This window comes from Panicum virgatum, chromosome 2K (assembly GCF_016808335.1).
Source record: "Panicum virgatum strain AP13 chromosome 2K, P.virgatum_v5, whole genome shotgun sequence".
Classification (NCBI taxonomy): domain Eukaryota; kingdom Viridiplantae; phylum Streptophyta; class Magnoliopsida; order Poales; family Poaceae; genus Panicum; species Panicum virgatum.
Window position 1 is genome coordinate 37,925,997 of NC_053137.1, and position 20,361 is coordinate 37,946,357.

Below are 20,361 nucleotides of genomic sequence, written 5' to 3' on the forward strand. Positions count from 1 at the left end.
TGTTGTGTGTTCCTTGGATACTCCCCTGACCACAAGGGGTACCGATGCTTTGACCTCACCTCTCGCCGCATCCTGATCTCCCGACACATCGTCTTTGACGAGTCGGATTTCCCCAACTCCACCTCCTCCACACCTTCTCCTGAACCCGAGTTGGAGTCTCTGTTTCCGACTGACCCGGTGGTTCAGCCACCGTTACCTGTCTGCCCTTTCCCTGCAGGTTTTCCCGGTGCACCGACACCGCTTTCGGTGACCCCTACTGCACCATGCGCGGCCCCGGTGCCTGTAGTCGCGCCACGCGCGGCCCCCGGACCTCCTGTCGTGCCGTGCGCGGCCCCGGGGTCCCCTGCTACGCCACGCGCGGCCCTGGTGCCTCGTCCTGCACCTGCACGGTATGCTCAGCCGGTGCAGGTGTACCAGCGTCACTCGGCGCGGCCACCGGCGCCGCCACGGTACGCTCAGCCGCTGCAGGTGTACCGGCGTCGGTCGGCGCCGACACCGGCGCCGCCTCCGGCTCCGGAGGCTCCTGCGACGCCTACACCAGAGCCGTCGCCGCCGCCATCTACACCGGAGCCCCCGCCGCCTCCGCCTCCGCCGACTCGCTCCCGTGTCGAGCTGGAGGTGTACCACCCGCCAATCGTCCATCGGGATCCTCGGCATATCCATGCCATGGTGACTCGGCGGATGGCGTCTCAGGCCGCGACTCTCTCCGCCACCGAGGGAGAGCCGCGGGTCTCTCCGGCCCCTCCTCTGTCCACGACGCCAAGCCTAAGCAAATGATACCATGTTGGAGAGTATAATGAGATGTATTCCTCCAAACCCTGGATGGGTGGGATATATAGTTCCTATACATGGGCCTCTATACATGGGCTCACATATACACCAACAATATGATATCCCCCTTTCGCAAAAAAAATCTGAAGGGAAAAATACATTTTCGCCAAATGAGCTATGCTTGGGTGTTGATTGGTTTATTTCAATGTGAAAAAGGGATCTTTAATGCATTTTCATCCAAATTCAGTTATCTGACAGCAATTGACAGAAAAACACACACAACTATATAGTTGATTTGTAAATTGATGTTTCATGCAACACAACTCTAAAGGGAAGATCACTTCAGCAATTATCTCTGCACCACAGTAGAGAGACGAGAGTTAAAAGGGAAGATCACTTCGGCAATTATTTCTGTATCACAGGGAGACAGACAAGAATTTTAAAGGAAGATCAATTCAACCAGGTACGTAAACAGGACACAACTAAATCTTTTTTTTTGCTGCACTGAAAGATCTATAACTCTATATAAGGACTAACTGTGAAATTTTTCTAAGACACGAATATGTTCTGGAATTTTTTGCTCACCTGTCAACATCATTTCTTGATCTTCCCTTGGCGACCATGGTTGTATGTTTTTGTTTTTTTCGTAGTGATTCTTGGCTACAGTTAGTTTTTTGCCCAGTTAGAGAATTAGGAATTAGGGGAGACCTTTGCATGAAGTACATCAACCATGCATCAGTGTGCATGGCGCAGCATCTAAAACTCATATTTCAGATCAATTGATGTGTTTAGCTCTCGTAGCAACTAGTCCGTAAAAAAATAGAGGTCAGAGGTGCATGCCGGAGAGCAGTTATGCTTGCTTTCTCTTTCTTTTTTTGCAAATAAAATATTCTAACTAATCCGGTGAAGATTGATCGCTAGAAATTCATCTGTGATCTGTGCATAGCAATTTGGTTACAGTTGACCGCTGGTGGATCGAGTCCACGGTAACTGACCGGCCGCCATGGACAGCGAGGCGCTCCGCATGGTCTGCTCGCCGCAGTTCTGGCGCATGGCCGTCCTCTGGAGCATCTCCCTCCTCCACTCCTACCTCCTCGTCTTCCTCCGCAGCCGGGCCGCGTCCACCCCTGGCCTCCGGCGACCGCGGCCCGGTGCCGGCCGACGCCCCATCTGCGTGGTCACCGGGGTAATACACCCGCCACGTGCATGCGTGTGCCCCCCCTCTCTGTCTTTCTCCGCATGACGGCGTCTCCCGTTGTGGTGATTTCAGGCGACTTCGGGGCTGGGCAGGGCGGCGGCAATGGCGTTGGCGCAGGAGGGCTACCACGTCGTGCTCGGTGAGTGAGTTGTGTGGCCTGCGCATTCTGTCGAACAGGTGCGCTGCACTGCACCTGTGTATTGCCAAGGACACCGAGTCTTAGCGAGAAAAAGAACTAGTTTTCTTATTGCTTTTTGTTCTTTATTTGTTGCTGAATTTGCAAAACCTTCTGCACTGATTCTTCAGCAAGAACATCTGAGTAGAGATTGTCCTTTTCTTGGTGGTATGGTGGCCATGACCCTCAATGAATCTGTGCACCTAATGTATTCAATATCATTGTCCATCAGTTGATTGCACTAGGTTTAGCAGCTCTTCTGTTCTAGATTGTGTTCCATGTTTATTCATTTGTACTCTTGCTACAGTCACTCTACTAGAAATTTGCCTGGATTTTTGCTCTTGTCGGATTTATTCATCCATGTTAGTGTACTGAATCGGTATGCACTTCTATTCTTTCTCAGCTGGACGTTCCACGCAGTTGTTATATGAGGTATTATATGTATTGTGTTTGCGCTAGTTGTATACTATGCTATTATTTACTGATGTAATCATTGCTGTTCTCTGTGAAACAGACTGTTCAAGAAATTCAGAGGCAACAACCAGATGCCCGTCTTGAAGCATTTCAACTTGACTTGGCATCATACAAGTCAATAAAGAAGTTTGGAAGTTCTCTGAAGCAGTGGATTCAGGAGACAAATTCAGAGCCTGCTATCCAGCTTTTGATTAATAATGCCGGCATATTAGCAAAGTCGCATCGAGTAACCAGGGACGGGCTTGATGAGTAGGTGCTTCCCTTGGTTTTTCTTGCAAAAAGACTAGTGTTGTGCTATCAATATATGTTTTTTTCTTTATTTCAGCATTACATTTTTGTTCTTCCATTAGTGGTTAACTAAACCTTACTACATGCAAATTTCAGGATGATACAGACCAACTACATTGGTCCCTTCATCCTGACGAGCATTCTTTTACCATTGCTGAAGAACAGCTCATTACCTTCTCGAGTGGTTAATCTAACATCTTTCACACACAGATGTGGTCAGTGGCGGAGGACGACCAAAAATTTAGGTATGGCGGTGTATTTATAGAGTTTTGCTTCTGTCCATCAGGAATTTTACATCGTCCACCATCAAATTCATTTACAATTTATTGAAAAAGCTAGCCATGGTTAGCTATACAACATTACTTCGATTAACAAAATTGATAGGGGCAGAACTAAAAGTTAAGTTCTATATTGATGCTGTTATGCGTCGAGAAGCTAGCACATAAAATAAAATAATCTGGAACTGCTTGCTAGGTAATGTAAGATAAGAAGATAAGAGGAAACTTGTACCTGTTTCACTGCATGGGATAGAAAGGAGAAAAATGGATGGTGGTTTCCTTGCCAGCATAAAGTTTGCCAATTTTCAATAGTTCATAATGATGCAAACCTGCAGCGACACTGATGAGTAAAGGGTTAGTAGAAGTCAGCCAATGAAATATAAGCTGATTGTGTTCAATTCAATGATGATTCAACCATGTAAGGTGGGACCTTGAGAGTGCAATACCTCTATTGTAGTATCTGATGTAAGCTGTTGAATAGCTGAATCTTGTTTAGTGCTGCTGCAGAAAACCCTATTCACCATGGAAGCTGCATCGCACAGCAAATCATGTCAATTGTATCCTGGAACAAGGATTAAATAGTTTATTTTAGACTATGAAAAAACACTATAAGAAGCATAACCTGTATTTGCTGAATGGTACCTTACAGGAGAGGAGGCGAATGCAGCAGCCGTTGCCTGTTGGGTTCCTCGTCGACGCGGACAAGGAGGACGGGGCAGACCTCGAGCGCGAAGAAGCGGAAGCGGTATACGTAGCATCGGAAGGTGGAGTCGTCGGCGTGCTCGATGCGCTCCGCGTCTAGCACCGAGTACTGGCTCGCCGGCAAGCTCATGTACTCCGCTGCAGGAGCAAGCGGACAGTTATTTCAAGCGACCCCTCAACTAGTGAACAAGGCGGCCATGAAGTTTGAGGACTGCTGAACCCGGTCAAGATCCCAACGAAGGCCATGACCTTGTGCCGGCCGCGCGATTCGGTGGCGAGGTGGACCGGGATCTCCGCGGAGCCCGTGCCGGAGACATCCCCGGGGCGGCGGTCCCATGCGACGGAGACAGAGAGCAGGCGGGAGGAGTCCGGGCAGCAGCTACGCGCGGCGGACAGGGAGGTGGAGGGGGTGAGGTCGGCGGTGAGGAAGCCGACGAGGCCGAAGAGGGGGCAGGCCGCGGAGAAGGCCGGCGAGGAGAGCAGCCGGCGCAGTGCCCCCGCGCGGCGCGAGGAGGGGGTCGAGGAGGCGAAGAAGACCTTGGGGAGCTCAGCATGGCGGCGAGCCGACCGGTCCTCCTCCCCTACGCGCGATGCCGGATCGGAGCTCGGGGGAGACGGGTTGGGGAAGGCGGAGGCGCGGCGCGGAGGCAGGCGGTGGCTGCGGCGCGGAGGCGGGGCGGCGGAGGCAGGCAGCGGCTGCGGCGCGGAGGCGTGGAGGCGGGGCGCGGAGGCAGGCGGCGGCTGCGGCGCGGAGGCTGCTGCGGGGCGGGCGGCGGGCGGAATGCAGCGTGGGGTTGAGAAAAAAAATGTTGGGCTTGGGCTTAGGTATGGCGCGCGCCATACTGGGCCATAACAGGTCCTCCGCCCCTGGATGTGGTAAGTGTCAACTGTTAAGTTTCATTATTTGTTCTAACAAACTTTGAACTATTTCTGAACCATTGTTCAACAGAAGCACTGCATTAACAAAAGATATCCTATTATACAAGTTTCCATGTTATGTTCCATGTTATCCATTTTCCTTTGTTGTTTTGCTAGTGCTTCCTGTATATGGTTGTGTCCTGGTTCAAATCTTGCTAGCCGCATAACTGGCTCTGCTTTTTCGAAATTTATATATACTTGTGCCATTTGTTCACCATGGCATCCCATCTAGCAGTAACTCATACATGGTGCTCAATGGAAATGGAAAGCTTAGTTTGCATGTTGGATAGATCATATATTACCATTGTACTTGTTTCTCTTTCTCTCACTCCAAGACCAAGATATACTGTTTGATAAAATGTGCAATTTTTTCCTATGCAGTATCAGGTATTGATGTGTCTGAGGATGCATTGAGAGGGATGAAATTTGGTCCGTGTTCAGTAGGAGAAAGCTACTCCTTAGCTTCTACTTATGAGTATACCAAACGTGAGTCTGTTTGGCTCAATTTTCTAATATGCTTCATGTAATTCTATCCTAACTTTTGTAAATTCATTTGAGTTATTGCAGTTTGTATACTGATGTTCTCATATGAGCTTCATCGACAGCTTCACATATCATCTGCCGTCTCTGTCATGTATGCACCATCGATCTTCTGTCATGGTTTTATTTTGTTATCTGAAAACTGCATTGTTCCGTTTGTCCTGGCAAACATTGTTTTTACTATCACTAAAGGTATAGGACCCTTTATTTGCTTGAACATTTTTAGGATAATAGAGTCTCACTACCCATTAGGCTACACCCTTTAGACTCTAAATGGACCACCATACTGTAATTATACCATCTTTACTGGGATGTTTGTTCTTTAACCACAGAGGAAGACCTTTCTGTTTCAGATGTTATGGAACAATTGGAGTATATTATTCAATTAGAGAATATAGTTTTTTTTAATCTTTGTTGTAAAAAGATAGATAGGAAAGCTCATCCTAATGTTTCAGTACTCTGTATCTCTTACTTAACGTAAAGCTTTAGCAATGTTCTCATTCATCCACTGGGTACCAAATTGTTATCTAACATGCTTCATACGACTGCTATATTTCATGTTTTTAGTGCTGCTGATCCTGGTGTTGTGGAAACAAAGATCATGCGAGAGCTTCCCAAGTGTCTTTCGTGGTTTGCGTTCTTTGTTCTGCGCTTCCTGAATCTCCTGCAGGAACCTGGTACCGGAGTTGGTTCCGTCCTTGATGCTGCTTTGGCGCCGCCTGTAAGCTTGTCGTTCTATCCCGCAGAGCTTTCACCGTTTCACAAAAAATGATGCAATAGCATTTGGTACTAACTTCGAATTTCTGTAATTCCACAATGTTACTTTCAGGAAGAATCTGGGAAGTATTTCTTCGGTGGGAAAGGGAGAACTATCAGATCCTCCCGACTGTCGTACCACACGGAAGTAGCCAAGAAGCTGTGGGCAGAATCATGGGCGGTGTTCAAGGATCTGCAGCTTAGAGAAGGCGATTTTGGGAACGGTTAAAAGGAATACGGAAAACCTCATAACTCTGGCATGCTGTGATTTTTTCTTTTGTATGGTCGATTTTGGCCCGCCCTTGTAGTGCAATGAAACACCCGCGCGCTGCTCCTGATAGCAACGAACAATGCGGCATCTGCTGCTCCACGCATTATCTCACTCCCAAGACTATTAACCCTTCGCCGGTAAATCAGAGTTGTTAAAGGTTTGTGTTCGGGGTTGGGTTAGGGTTGGGGGATGTGGGAATCCAATGCCGCTTGCTTCAGAGAGGATAGCTAGGGGTGTGGCCGAGCTGGCGGTGGTGGTACGGTGTGGGTGGTGAGGCCGGACAGCCGAGGACGTCTAGTAGGGTGTGGCAGTAGGTGGGGCAAGAGAAGGAATTGTTCAGGAAGGGGCGAAGGGTGGGGCTGAAGAGGTGGCGATGGTAAGTAGGTGGCTGTTCAAACTTGGATTTGGACAATTGGGCTATTTTTCGTGTGCCTTTCTGTCCAATAGTAAACCTATTGATCTCTGTCTTTTTTTGGTCATTCTAGAGTTTTTATGATAGATTATGGTTGTGTAAAAAAGACTCTCCTACTTCTAATTATTAAGCATCGAAAATGTGCTAATTAAATTAGCATGCCTTTTCTCATGCACTTCCCTCACATGTACCTCTACTTACATGGTTGTGTGCACATCTTTTTATTGGGAAAGACCCGAAAATGATGCATAATTAAGATGGTTGGGTCCACACTCATCCTAGAATGACTTATATCTGAGGACAAATTTTGAATCCCAAAATGACTTATATTTGAGGACAGAGGGAGTACTTGTTAAGCATGGTCTAGCGACCAGCTCCTTTTGTGACCTTAGCTAAAACGGAAACGCATAGGATTGGCATATGCAGAGAGCTGTTTAGGACACCCAATTAGCTGAGAAAAATTTTTTGATGGAACGAAAGGGGACTCCTGATTAAGTGATATTGAGCTGCAGTTATTCCTTTATGCCTAATAATTTACCCAGCATAGTCCAAATTAGCAATAAAGTAACATGCAGTAGCAGTGTGCCTAAACTTGTGTCACATTATCTTTTTGAGAAATTATATCACATTTTTTAGGTAAAGGGTCCATTTCAGTTGCTTCATTTTTCTAAGATAAGAAAACTAAGGTGGTCTGCGCAGCATGTCGACGGCCAACATTCATAAGGTGATTTTTTAAGGTAAACTTGTTAGTTACTCCCTCCATCCAATTTTGGTAGATATATTTCCATATGGCGCAATGAGTGAAGGCATCAAATGTGTTTATCAATCTAATAAATGCAACATAGATTTTTTTATTGGTCCTCCAATATTTTAACCGGAAACTCCTCGTTACTAGTGTTATTTATTACTACAACTCATGCCAATAGCAAATACTCCATATAGAAAATAGATGACGTTTAGGACAGCGACATGGTCTTCAAAGCATAACTTTAACTGCTTATTTTTATAAAAATATTTGTTGAAAAGTGATATATGTATATTTTTATGAAAGTGTTTTTTAAGACAAATCTATTCATATAATTTTCACATTTTCAAACTCAATAATTTAAAAGTTATTCATGATTTATATTCCAATGTTTGACTCAAACTTTGTCCAAAACTACATCTAAATCCTATACGGAAGGAGTATAGCTATCATTTTTGAACATTTGAGTTTTTGAAATATATCTATCAAAATTAGATGGAGGGAGTTTTTGAACAGCTGCTATAATGACGCTATAGCTGCCTTTGAGTTTTTGGGATGCCTCCACTAAATGTGATAGCATGCTATTTAGGAAGCCAGTAATCGAGCAAGATCCTTTATTGCAAGCTACTATTATGAAAGGTCTATGTCAAACTTTTTGAAAAAGACGAGTGGCCAAACTTAGAGTCAAAAAAGTCAAACGAACTACAATTTGAACGGGTTAGCAAACATATATTCTTTAAATACTTATTTTTGGCCCATTCTTAATGGGCCATGCAAGTCTAAGTTGAAGTGTGATCCGGCCCAACATACTAAATAAGAAGCCCACACGGTTTCTTGATTTCTCTATGAGGAAAGCATAGTGACGTTTGGATTTAGACATGAGCATGTGCAAGACCATATTTTGCAAGCAAGGAACCTAATAGAAAATGGAAAAAGAAAAGACTATATAATTGAAGAGGAGGCACCCATCAGCATCAGTTCAGGTTGAGCCCTCGCATGTGCCGCCATCCACTAGCTTTTATTTTAAGAAAAAGAGATCTGATTAATTTATTAATTAATTGAGCCCAATTTGGCCTGACCAAACAGCAGCAGAGGGATGAGAGAGACAGGGATGAGTGAGAAGCACAAGTACAAAAAGCCAAAAGGCTGATGAAATTTCCATGCCCCAATGATTGTGCAGTCACCAACAACTCAGGATTTCATTCTACTCCAATCAAACGAGACAAAGAAACCATTTTAAAAGCTGTGTTGTTTATATCTTTGAGATGATGATGGCTCTACTGACTAACCAGACATTTAAGTCAGATGTAATTTTCCATCAGCGGTGTCGGAAAAGGACATTGCTCTGCACTAACAAGCATCATTACGGCAATAATGTAAGGCCTCCTCCAATGGTCACTGTTTAGTTAGCTCATAGAGTTTTTTATTCATTGATTCTATGAGCTAGCGTCGCAGGAAGAGCCAGTCTCGCACATGTTTCGAGACCCATTCCTCTCACAGCACGAGTTTCAATCTGCTCAAGCGTACCCGTTTCCTCCTCTCTCTTCTACTTTGAGCTAGTAGTTGTCTCTAACCATTGGAGGAGGCCTAATGCGAGCCTTCCAGCCGCAGCCACCAGAACTCACAATTCACGAGGGGGCAGAGAGAGAGAGAGAGAGAGTCGCTGCCAGTGGAAAGTGGCAGTGGCAGCAGAGAAGTAAGAACAAGCAAGAAAGGGGAGAGAGAAAGCCGAGGGACTTTTTCCTTGTATTGGATCCTTCGCTTTTGGGGAGGAAGGAGTAGAAGGCCCTGTCGCTCCTCTTTCTGTTGTTGAGGAGAGCAGCAGGAGGGACAGAGGAGGAGGAGATGTTCCTGCCTGGTCTGATCCACCACCGCCCAGACGGCCCCGCGCCCGGCGATGGGGCACCGCGCTCCGGCGCCGGCGGCGGCCCGGGCGGGCCGAGCCTGGTGTTGACGGCAGACCCCAAGCCGAGACTGCGTTGGACGGCCGACCTGCACGAGCGCTTCGTCGACGCCGTCGCTCAGCTCGGCGGGCCCGAGAGTGAGCCGTCCTCTTTCTCCTCCCTGTCTCTCCTTGGCATCGGCATTGGAAAGCAATGAGCGGCTATTGTAGGTGCCTCCATGGGTGGGCTCCTTGGTCTTGGCGAATGGCGAGGTTCTTACTACTTGGGGAATGACGATTTGGGCGGGACTGGGACTCTTCGCGCTAAAATTATCGGAAAGATTTTATCTTTCCTTGATCAAGTTAGAAACAATGCGTCTGTGCTTTCATCTTCGGCTGCCAGATTTAGCGTGTGCGAGACTGCGAGGTAGTATTGCACCTTTTTGATAAAGGTAGGATTGTATTGGGGGCGTGCATGAAGGAGTTTTAACTGCTTTCATGTTTGGGAACTGAGATGGAGTGGGCATCGGATATGTGATTTCTGCTGCATTTGGGGATGTTTCTGGGACCGGTTATTGTCCGAATTCGAAAGGCATTGTGGCGAAGTATGGTGGCCTGTCCTCATAAAGTTTTGATGGCAATGTCGTGAGGCTTGCGGTGTAGATTTGGAACTAAATGCTGCCACTGGAAGTTTATCTGTGGCGATAAGCAGAACACTGGTACATTTTCTCCAAGTACTTTCTAGTAGGTGTAAGCTTGGCTCTTGCATATTTGCGGCTGTAACAAGTTCTTTCTTATCAATATTTTAGGCTACAAGGAGTTGGATTCTGATTGTTTTGCTATGACTTAAATTGATTTTATGCACTTTAGTTAGTGTCCTTAGGTTGTATTTTCAGTTCCAGAGTCTAGATTTGAGCATAGCATTGAAATTAGTGGTTTCCATTCATGCTTATCGATTGCAGCGTATCTGCAGTTGACTGCACAGGCTGATCTGAAAAAAATTTCAAATGGTTCGAGTGAATCCGTGTATTTCCTGGGTATGTTTTGATTGAAAGGTCTCTGTTCCAAAAGCAATGTTTCATTATTATGTTGCTTCTTTGTACATATAAAACAAGTGAGGAATGACAAATTGCAGATTTTATTTGGTGTAGTTTGGACCTCATGATGGTGTTCTTTTTATGTAGCATTATCTAACTGACATGTTGCCTTCAGGAAGTAGTGGCTGTCCTTTTATGTGGAAAAAAAAAGCTTCTTACTGTTTGATGTAACACTGGTCCATGTTTGATTTAGGGAAGAAGTGTGCAAGTGAGGTTCTATGATTTCGGTTTCTTATTTGTGACTATATTTTCCTAAACATGTGCAAGCTAGAGTCTGTTCTTCTATGCTTTTTTGTTTCATTCAGTGTCAATTCTAGCACCAAATTGGCCAGTAAATTGAGCTATAGATACCAAAGATTCAAAATCAAGTTTTGTCTTGTTGATAATAAAATGAAATGTGCAGGAATGATTTTGGAGTTCCATTTCATTGTTTATTTTCGTCATGGTTTTAAATAGCGGGCTATGGCAAATAGCGGCATATTTTTTCCCGAGGCTAAGAGGCTATAGCGGGCTATGGCAAATAGCGGTTTACTACTAAACCATGAAAAATACAAGTAATAGATGCAAAAAACATAGTAATTAGCGAATTTCATAAACATAAATATATTTCTAGGGTTACAGGAACATTACTTAAGTTGACAATACAACAAAATTCATGCCATCAAATATTCAGTTCTCCAAAAGACCAAAACAGTAGCACTGAGCTACGGATAAGGCTATAGCGGCGTTAAAGCTACGCCATTTAGTGTAGCTATAGCCCAATTTAGCGTCCATAGCTGCCATAGCGGCACAAATACAAATAGCGTAGCGGGGATCCTCTAAAAAGGCTATCGCTATAGCCCGCTATTTAAAACCATGATTTTTGTGGTAGTCACTAGCATCGCCTATGCCAACTTTGTTGTTATCCATTTGCGTGTTAAATTGTCATTCCCAGTTTTATCCAACAATCCAAACATCTCAGCACCTTACTAGATTGCCATATTGCTACTAGCTGATTGTTGTTACTGAACTATTTTAGAACACACTAATGCTTTTTCAAGTTTCCTTTTTAGTATATTTATGAAATGAGTTACTGATTTAGTAATCTTTCAGAAGCGACGCCGAAAACTATCTTGAGAACAATGGGTGTCAAGGGGCTTACGCTATTCCACCTAAAGAGTCATCTTCAGGTACTTTGGCATGCTTACCTGTTTCTGACCAAGTCTGAAATGAAACATGTTTTAAAAGTTTGCTCATTTATTGTTGTGATCAGAAATACAGATTAGGCAAACAATCTGGTAAAGAGGGTTCAGAGCAATCTAAAGATGGTAAGTTGTGTTTGTATTATGGTTCTGTTTGGCTGATGGTCTTGCTGTGTTAGCTTCCTCATTATTACGATGGGTATACACTTAATAGATTCTATGGATGTACTTTATTTATTACTCCCTCTGGGACATTTTATAAGGCGCACGGAGAAGAAATTTACATACCTTCAACATCTGCCTGACGATTCATTCCATTGTCGATTCCGCATGCCTCGTGTCATTAGTTTTGCATGCATGCATGCATGCAGCAAAATGCACTGGAGAAGAAAGAAGAAGCTAGATGGATGGATGAAGTTAACAAACCATGAACCAATGCTTTAATAACCATCTCATGTGCATGCCAATCAGTACCTATGTGCACCTAATATATCAGCCAAAACTAAAAACCGTGATACCCCTTATAGAACGGTCTGGAGGGAGTATATGTTTGGTCAATCACTTATAGTAGAGCTACAATATGCCAGGGGCAAATTGTTACTGTTCACATTACAGCATTATGGGATTATGGGGAGCGAAAAAGAATCTCTTGTCTATGGGGAGGATTGTTTTTATGGATAGTGGTTGAACATTTTCTAGTAAGTTACACATAATATAGAGAAAAAATGAACAGGGACTATAGCAGAGAGTTTGGATTACTATTTTAGTATTAATTATCCACTGCCATGTTTCTTCTAATTTGATTGAGGCTTGATCACAAGAAAATAAAAGAGAGCTCAGTTGTTATCTTCTGTATAAAATTCAGTGTGCATTTATGCTTCTGAAATAATCACCACATTACAGACACGCATAGAGGCTTCCAATTGCTTCCACATACATGCAATGAAAGAGTGGAACGAAAAACTATAGGCCATCTCGTTCTTAGTTGGAACTAATACCTATGGTGTTTATATTATCACTCACTGCAGTTTATTCCCACAGGTTTTGTGTGTGCTTGTGGTCCTGCATATTTCACCTGCAGTTATATTATGTTAGGATGGTTACTTGGTTAGTAACTAATAAAATGGGGAATATCTAGTGAAAAACACATGCATATCTTTTGTGAAATGGAATGTAACTGCTTTTACTCTATGTTTTTGTGTTGTCTGTTTTTCTAAGTTGAAAAGTAAAGTAAGACTAGAAAGAGTCAGGCTGGTTCTTTTGCTAACTTCTGAGCTCTGTTTTGGCTTCTCCCCAAAATGCAGGATCCTATCTTCTAGATGCTCAAACTGGAATGACTGTATCCCCTAGAGTTCCTGCCCAGGATGTGAAAGAGTACGCTTCGTCAGCTACTCATATCTTCTAGATATCAAACTGTTTACTCTTTCCTTTTCTTTTTGGCATACTATGAATACTTTTAGAATATTTACTTTAGTTCTGCTATTTGAAAGAGTACTGTCACAATTACTTGCTGCAGAAGTCAAGAAGTCAAAGAAGCGCTGAGAGCACAGATGGAAGTGCAACGGAGACTGCATGAGCAAGTGGAGGTAATTCTGACTGTTTGTTCTATATTGCTCTTGAGTTAACCCCTTGAATGTTGTAAGGCAACAAAATGCCACCTTTAATATTTTCTGCAATAGTTTTGGTTTTTACAGTCTTTGATTTAAGACATGCCTTTAATATTTTGTGCAATAGTTTTTCTTTAAACAGTCATTGATTTAAGACATGAAGCTTGGACTAGAATTTTTTTGGCGTATTCTTTATGTGAATGATGTGGAATCGCGAGTGTGTGTGTGTGTGTGTGTGTGTTGTTCCTCCCCTAATAGAATGAGATATTGAAAGATTTGGGAATCTCCGAAAATAAAACTGCATGCTCTGATAAGTGATAGCCAATGATGAGCTTGGAAGCTAATCTTTACTGAAGGAGCATGTCCTTCATCTGCTTTTAACCGCAAATTAGATGCATGTGTTTGTTAATCATTCCTGCAGTTGTGCTTGTTAAAATAAATTTGAAGACATTTCAAGAATGTCTACTTGAACAGCATGAACTAATTTGCTTGGCATAGACATCATATATTTAGAAATAGAGGGAGTATCTGACTGGTTTTTCCTGTGGCCAGGTCCAGAAGCGTGTGCAGATCAGAATGGAAGCACTTCAGAAGTACATCGATAGTATTCTAGAGAGTGCATGTAAGATGGTTACCGAGCAGTTTGCCTCAAGCGGTTTCAGCATCTCCGACCCCAATCTCCCGGAGATATCCCCTGGTGGGGTTCTGTGTGGTCCCACGGACACATTGAGCTCCTCTGTCTTTAATCAGCTCTCTGTCAGCTCGATTGACTCGCACAGTCCAGGAGGCAAGCCTTCCCCCTCGGGCATTGAAGGCTCACCAATGCTCCTCCAGAAGTCACCTGAGCTCAAACGGAGGTCCTCTTGAGCTGTTTAGACAAATTCTCAGGGTATTTCTGGCTTCCTTGTCTTTGGTAGTAATGTGGACAAGAACATCGAACATCGTAGTGACATGAGAAATTATGGTCCAATGTTGTAGTAGCTGACTTGTTCTCTTGCTATTGACTGCCAGGTAGCAGGGTCTGAACTTCTATTTGATCAATCAAAAGAAACCTATGTTCATATGAACTGCCTGAAGTGTTAGAACGAGTGTCTCTCTTGATATCATAACTTTGTCTGAGATTATGGTTCTAGCATCCTTAGCGCACTTAAAAGGTTGACTCATGTCCTTGTGTTAGTACATGTTTGCAAAACGGTTTATCTTGGGACATGTTACCACTTATTGTCCAATGGTTGAACCGTCCAATTGTCTCAACTGCTTCAGAAATCAGAGTCCACGCAGGCTTCTTTCAGAAAGAAACTATCACTTCATTCAATTTAACTTCCTTTTTCTTTGGAACAATTATGTTAAAAACTGTTGCAACGAAAAATGAGTATTGAGTTTGTAATCCACTATTTGTTAGTTGCAACTCTCAAGTTTCAAATCCATACTAGAAACTTTTTACAAATTTTTAATGAGCGCTGAGAGTTTTTACATAAAGACATGTTGAGAGTTGGAGCTATTTTTTTTTCAGTAGAATTGTAATCCACAGTATTATGGAATAATTTCTATGTTGATAACAAAATGGTGGGCTCGCCAAAGCTTTCAAATAAGGAAATCTATATATAAAAGGTTTTCCTTTCGGACATTCCACATGAACTATTTCAACAAAGCTAAAATGGTGAAGTTCAGGTTTTCCCTTGAGAAAGGATTACTGTCAAAGTCCACTGATTAGATGGATAGCTTGCAAATGCTGATGCTAAGACACTGGCATATATATAACAGCGACGTAATATGCAAAGTCGTAAATCTCCCTCGCAATGAAAAACGTTCTCAGGCTGGGTTCCAAAAAACAAAAAACGCGAAATCAACTGCACTTGTCAACTCACCCTTCTCATAATTTTCCAAATTTTCTATAAACCGCCTACTTCTCGATTATTTCCATCCAAGCAACTTCCGAAAACCGATTGATCATGATATCCTCGACCTGAATCTCATTCCTCTGCATAAATTTGCATGAAAAAAAAATTGCAGAGCATGCCACCACTTGAAACTGAACTCAGATGACAACCTCTCTCTCCTCTCTCTCTTGGCTGACAAATCACAAAAGTGGATGTCCCTTTTGCGTGCAGCGTCACTGTCCCAAGCAATGCTAACGTGTGCTATGCAGGTCAATTTGTTATGGCCCTAACAGTAACAGCCAATTAATTAACCCGCGGCCGGTCTCCACCACCACACGCCGCAGGCCAGTGTGCATTGCATTGCATTCCAGGGGGAAACCAACATTGCTCGCCCGGCAGTGACCTGTGCGACGGGCAGCGAGGGAATATTCGCGGCACCGCGCCGGAGATGCCCGCACCGGATGCCTCCAATCCCAAAATACAATAACCGTTGGGTTACTGTCGACAGCGACCCAGCTCGTCTCCAACTAGTACTAGATCGATCAAAGTGGTAAGCAAGAGCTAGCCTTATCATCATCTCAAGATGAAACCGAGGTGCCTTGCTTGGCCTGCAAAAGATGGTAATTCTAAGGAATCGCACTTGGACGACGCACACGTCAGCTGTAACTTAATTGAAGTACTAGTAAGTGCACCCGTGCTAACGCCACGGATAAGCAAAGAACATCAAACTAAGCAAGTCATATCAAAATCGAAAATCCTAAAATGTCCACATTCAGACTAAGCTAAAAACTAACTTCAAATCTAGGTGAGATCAACAAAAGTAAAACCCCACGACTGCAAAACCCAAAAGAACTCAAAATCTTGATCCATGCAAATTAAAAGTACATAAATGTACCATGCACCTTCTTTTTAAACAAAATCTAAGCATTTAGCAACAAAACCCTTTATTTTCTTTTCTCTTTCTTATCTACCTATAGCAGCAGGTGTCTATCAATTGACAAGGTTTAATCCACAAGGTTTCATCATATATGCCATGCAGCAGGTGTCTATCAATATGTTTGTATGAACTCCTAATTTACCAGTGTAAATGGCATACACATACGGAATGGAGTAGATAATCATCTAGCCTCGATGCATATGTACTGTTCATAAAAAAGTATGAAGCTTTTAGCTTAACCATCAAATTGCACCAACATATAAACTAATTATATAGATATCTCTCAAAAAAAATGAGCCAAGGACTTACAAAAGCTTTAATGCAGGTCTGAGAGCAGTCATTTAATATATGCAACATTCTGCAAATAAGCAATATGAGTATTAAATTGCAAGTTTTCTACACGTTTTAACTTGTTGCATCAAAATTTGAAGAGGAAAAGATAGGAGAGCTCACTTGAATTCTGAGCAACCATGAACATTCACATCTAGCAGCCGCTTGCTGATGAAGGAAAATTTGATTAGAAGTTCAGATAATGTTGTCACTCATGCATTTTGGTGCAGTAGTGCTTCCTTGAGGCCTGCATTGAACAGTACTAACTCAAAAACAGACAGATGTTATTGTGACTCCAGAACCAAATTGGAGATGTAGCTCAAACAAGATGCATTTTGGACTTCACAATACGGAAGCAATAGGTAACAATAGCAATTAGCATGTGGCGCTGTATCCTTTTCTGCTCATTTTTTTAGGGAAATCTGCTACTCTATTTGGATAATGCACTCTCTTTCTTAACAAAGAAAAGGCAAAAAACAAATTCATATACAACATCTTCCACCCTTTCTTTGTAGAGCACACAATCACAACAGGATCAATCTATCCTCATCCAATCTTCCAATAGAAGATACAACCCTGCGAGTGCAGAAAAACTTATCATTAACTTGCCATTGGAATAAAGTGGCATGGTACTATAATCTGCATTTCAGACAACTCATAAATTTCAAACTGAGACAAATGATGTTATTTTTCTCATGGCTTATACAATTCAGTTTGAACCATATGTGGAATCCATTAAGAATATAAAAAAATGGACCACATCTGTACATTATGACATGAACATTTATTCGTGCAGACAAACAACAACAACAACAACATAGCCTTTTTTCCCAAGCAAGTTGGGGTAGGCTAGAGATGAAACCCGAAAGAAATAAGTTCAAGGTTCAGGCACATTGATAGCTAGTCTCCAAGCGCTCCTATCCAAAGCTATCTCTTTAGAGATGTTCCAATCCTTAAGGTCTCTTTTAACCGACTCATCCCACGTCAGTTTAGGTCTACCTCTACCCCTCTTTACATTATCGACTAGCTCAAGGATCCCATTACGCACCGGCGCCTCAGGAGGCCTTCGTTGGACATGTCCAAACCATCTCAGCCGATGCTGAGTAAGTTTCTCCTCAATTGGTGCCACCCCGACCCTATCCCGAATAACTTCGTTCCGGACTCTATCCCTCCTTGTGTGCCCGCAAAACCACCGCAACATCCGCATCTCTGCTACACCGCAACATTTATTCGTGCAGAGAAGTGTAATATTCAGACATGTGTACAAAACATGATCAATTTCTATTTCTTTGCTACCTTCATTTATTTGTGACTGCACAGATACAATCATCAAAAACAAAGAACTGGGAGGGAATGAGCCTCACATTCGGTGTTGCTCAGTCGGCTGGGATGCTTCCTTCGGTGCTGCTAGTCTAGCGACGGGATGCCAGGTAGAACCGTAGAAGCAGAGTTGTTGCCTTGTTGGTGGTCGTCGCCTCCTCATCGTCGCTAGCGGGATCTGCCGCGGCGGCGTCGGCCGAACAGCTGGCACCGGCACGACATCGGTGGCCCGCGCATCCCTGGGGTCGTGCGATGTGGTCATGGCCTCGAGCCCCTCGACAAAGGTGGCATTGCTGCGGGCGCAGAAAGGGCCACAGCCTCCAAATCCAGCTGGACTCGAGGGCTTCGCACCCCACCCGCCACGGTCTAGCGTCGCTCCTCCACGGCCTCGCCCAGCAGCGGCCGCCCAGCTTCACCTAGCAGCGGCCACTCAGCTTCCGTCCCTGCCCACCAGCGTCCGGCGGCCTCCTCTGCCCCCTCCCCCTCTCGGCCAAGACCTCGGCGGCGGCGCTCAATACCTCACGGCCTGAGATCCAGCGGTGAGTCGTTGCCCCCACGCCGGCCGCCCCCAGATCCACCGGCGAACCGCCCGTGCAGCGCCCGGCGGCCTCCTCCTCCCCCTCCCCCTCTCGACCAAGTGCCCAGCAACGGCTTCCGAGATCAGCAGCCCCGAGATCCGGCGTCGGCTCATTGCCCCGGACTGGCCGCCCCGAGATCCGTCCGGAGGGTGTTGGGGGCGACGTCGGCGGCGGCGTCCGTGGGCGTTGTCCGGCACCAGACGCAGGCGTGGGCATTCTCCGGTGGCGGGCGCGAGCGCTCCGCCTGGGATGTCGGAGGCGGCCCATCGCATGGGAGCCGAGCACGACGCCGCCATACCCGTCGTCGAGCATGCCGGTAGGGAGGGCACGGGGAGGCGGCGGTGGGAGGGGGCGCGGGGAGGGAGCGACGCAAGGAGGCGGCGGTGGGAGGGAGCGATGCGGGGAGGGCTGCGGGTCTACCCCTTCATTTCTTTTTTCAGTGTGTGGAAAAATCGGCGCCGATGGGGATCGAACTCGTGTCGCGAGGCGCATACGCGAGGCGCGTACGCGAGGCGCGGAGTGGGGAGGGCGGGGGGTGGAGGTCTGATGTGCGGGATGATCCAAAGAACATAGGCCGTTGGATGGGTATGAGCCCATCATGGAAGAGCTGTGGATCGTTGATTTCGATGGAGGTGAATTTTTGTGTGTGTTTGTTTGGGTGCACAAAGATTTTCCTACTTAGCAGGGGACATTTTCTATGTGGCCGTAGCTTAATTTGAATCGGTCCTTTAGTGGGTATAGATTCTCAAAAGAGGCAGTTGTTGTCGTGGGGTGAAGATGTTCGCCAATAATCTACCCAAGACCAGGTTACGTTAATTGCGCATAAAAATGGGGCGAAGAAATAAAAAGGACCTGTTTTCGTCTCGAAAATTTCGGTGAGCATTGATGAAAGATCTTGTGTTTATCGGTGTTTTCTTCGGCTTCGCTTTCATTGCAAAGGGAGCAGGGAGACAACCTACGCCCTAAGTAGACTATATATGTAGGATGCAGGTATTTTAAAAGAAGGAAATTTGAATTGGTAAAAATTATATGAGATAATTCTCCACATTTTCAATTCAAAATATCTCCAGACACATATAGTAAAAGTAATGACAGAATGAAACATGTATATGCACACATTGTTTTGTTGAGTGCCAAAAACACTGAATAACTGCACATCATCATCCAATTCGAGAAAAAAAAACATTGTTTCCACGAAATTTATCAGCAAAACTTAGGATTGGGTCAGCTTTCAGCAGCTGCACATGCCAATTTGTTCTTGGAAAGAAACAAGACGCACACGGCGGACAAAGGAGAGAGGAACACAGCAGATGCCAGGTGCAGAAAGAGCCATCGCGCTTTTTGTGGCAGGAGGCTTGGACTGATACGCTGGAGCCAATTAACATTTGCCAAGTGGACAGGGCACACACAGCTAGTAGCTCTTTCTGGTCCGACGTGTCATCCAGGCCGGGCTACTCCGGGGCCCACGCCATTGGCCAGAAACCGACCTGATAGCTGTACTTGTCGTGTGGCGCAGGCTGCAGCAGCTGCCATAAATCGCAACCGTATGGTTAATCACGTCTAGCCGTCTAGGTTCATGACGGACAGCTCTAATCGCAGCTAACACATGTCCAGGCTCAAGGACGGCTCCTGATTTTGCTTTCTGGGCGTGATGAGTAGCTGTATGTAGTGTTCTACTAGTGTTTGTTTACATTATCATTTGATTGCATTGTGACGCTCTTGTTGTAGCATATACAAGTGTTTACAGAATTGGTGATTTTATATTGTTATTTCCGTGTCTTTGTCTTGCATATTGAAGTCTGAGTGCTGCCAATAATCCTAATGCGACTTTTATGTTCCCTATAGTACAAATATAACAGTTCATAATATTGACAAGATCTATTAGACGTAATAAGAGAGAATTTCTTATTTGATACCACTAAAGTCACTGATGATTCATTTCTTAGCCCTCTAAAAATAATTTGTGTTCCTTATCTAGCCACGATTTCAACTTTCATCCCTAATTTGACACCCAATCCGTT

General features: G+C 44.6%; 2 protein-coding genes and 2 long non-coding RNA genes across 10 annotated transcripts; 2 read left to right on the forward strand and 2 right to left on the reverse strand.

Moving 5' to 3' along the window:
- The first annotated feature begins 676 nt into the window (after positions 1 to 676).
- Positions 677 to 6,513, forward strand: LOC120674912 (retinol dehydrogenase 13-like). Of its 5 annotated transcripts, none has more exons than XM_039956020.1 (10): positions 677 to 1,234; positions 1,718 to 1,957; positions 2,042 to 2,108; positions 2,548 to 2,576; positions 2,659 to 2,867; positions 3,003 to 3,121; positions 5,186 to 5,290; positions 5,372 to 5,438; positions 5,912 to 6,065; positions 6,174 to 6,513. In XM_039956020.1, the coding sequence occupies exons 2-10, from the start codon at positions 1,775 to 1,777 to the stop codon at positions 6,327 to 6,329; spliced, it is 1,089 nt and encodes a 362-aa protein (XP_039811954.1). In that variant the 5' UTR covers positions 677 to 1,234; positions 1,718 to 1,774; the 3' UTR covers positions 6,330 to 6,513. The 5 variants fall into 5 exon arrangements, with proteins under 5 accessions (XP_039811954.1, XP_039811961.1, XP_039811947.1 ...); XM_039956027.1 differs by having other exon boundaries at positions 1,783 to 1,957; XM_039956013.1 differs by having other exon boundaries at positions 678 to 1,234; positions 1,732 to 1,957.
- LOC120674947 lies at positions 3,133 to 4,586 on the reverse strand. 3 transcript variants are annotated; one of them, XR_005675208.1, is made up of 4 exons: positions 3,827 to 4,585; positions 3,631 to 3,713; positions 3,417 to 3,524; positions 3,133 to 3,181 (listed from the first exon to the last, which is right to left on the reverse strand). It is a non-coding gene; the product is annotated as an uncharacterized LOC120674947 (long non-coding RNA). The 3 variants fall into 3 exon arrangements; XR_005675207.1 differs by lacking the exon at positions 3,133 to 3,181 and having other exon boundaries at positions 3,291 to 3,524; positions 3,807 to 4,586; XR_005675206.1 differs by lacking the exon at positions 3,133 to 3,181 and having other exon boundaries at positions 3,291 to 3,524; positions 3,827 to 4,584.
- Positions 6,514 to 8,933: 2,420 nt separating the features above from the next.
- Positions 8,934 to 14,377, forward strand: LOC120674968 (protein PHR1-LIKE 2-like). Its single transcript, XM_039956065.1, has 6 exons — positions 8,934 to 9,569; positions 11,600 to 11,676; positions 11,760 to 11,814; positions 12,993 to 13,062; positions 13,205 to 13,274; positions 13,848 to 14,377. Exons 1-6 carry the CDS (start codon positions 9,374 to 9,376, stop codon positions 14,160 to 14,162), a joined length of 783 nt encoding a protein of 260 aa, XP_039811999.1. The 5' UTR covers positions 8,934 to 9,373; the 3' UTR covers positions 14,163 to 14,377.
- A 687-nt stretch (positions 14,378 to 15,064) lies between these two features.
- Positions 15,065 to 18,776, reverse strand: LOC120674979. Its single transcript, XR_005675209.1, has 4 exons — positions 17,807 to 18,776; positions 16,566 to 17,018; positions 16,422 to 16,470; positions 15,065 to 15,783 (listed from the first exon to the last, which is right to left on the reverse strand). It is a non-coding gene; the product is annotated as an uncharacterized LOC120674979 (long non-coding RNA).
- Between the last annotated feature and the right edge of the window lie 1,585 nt (positions 18,777 to 20,361).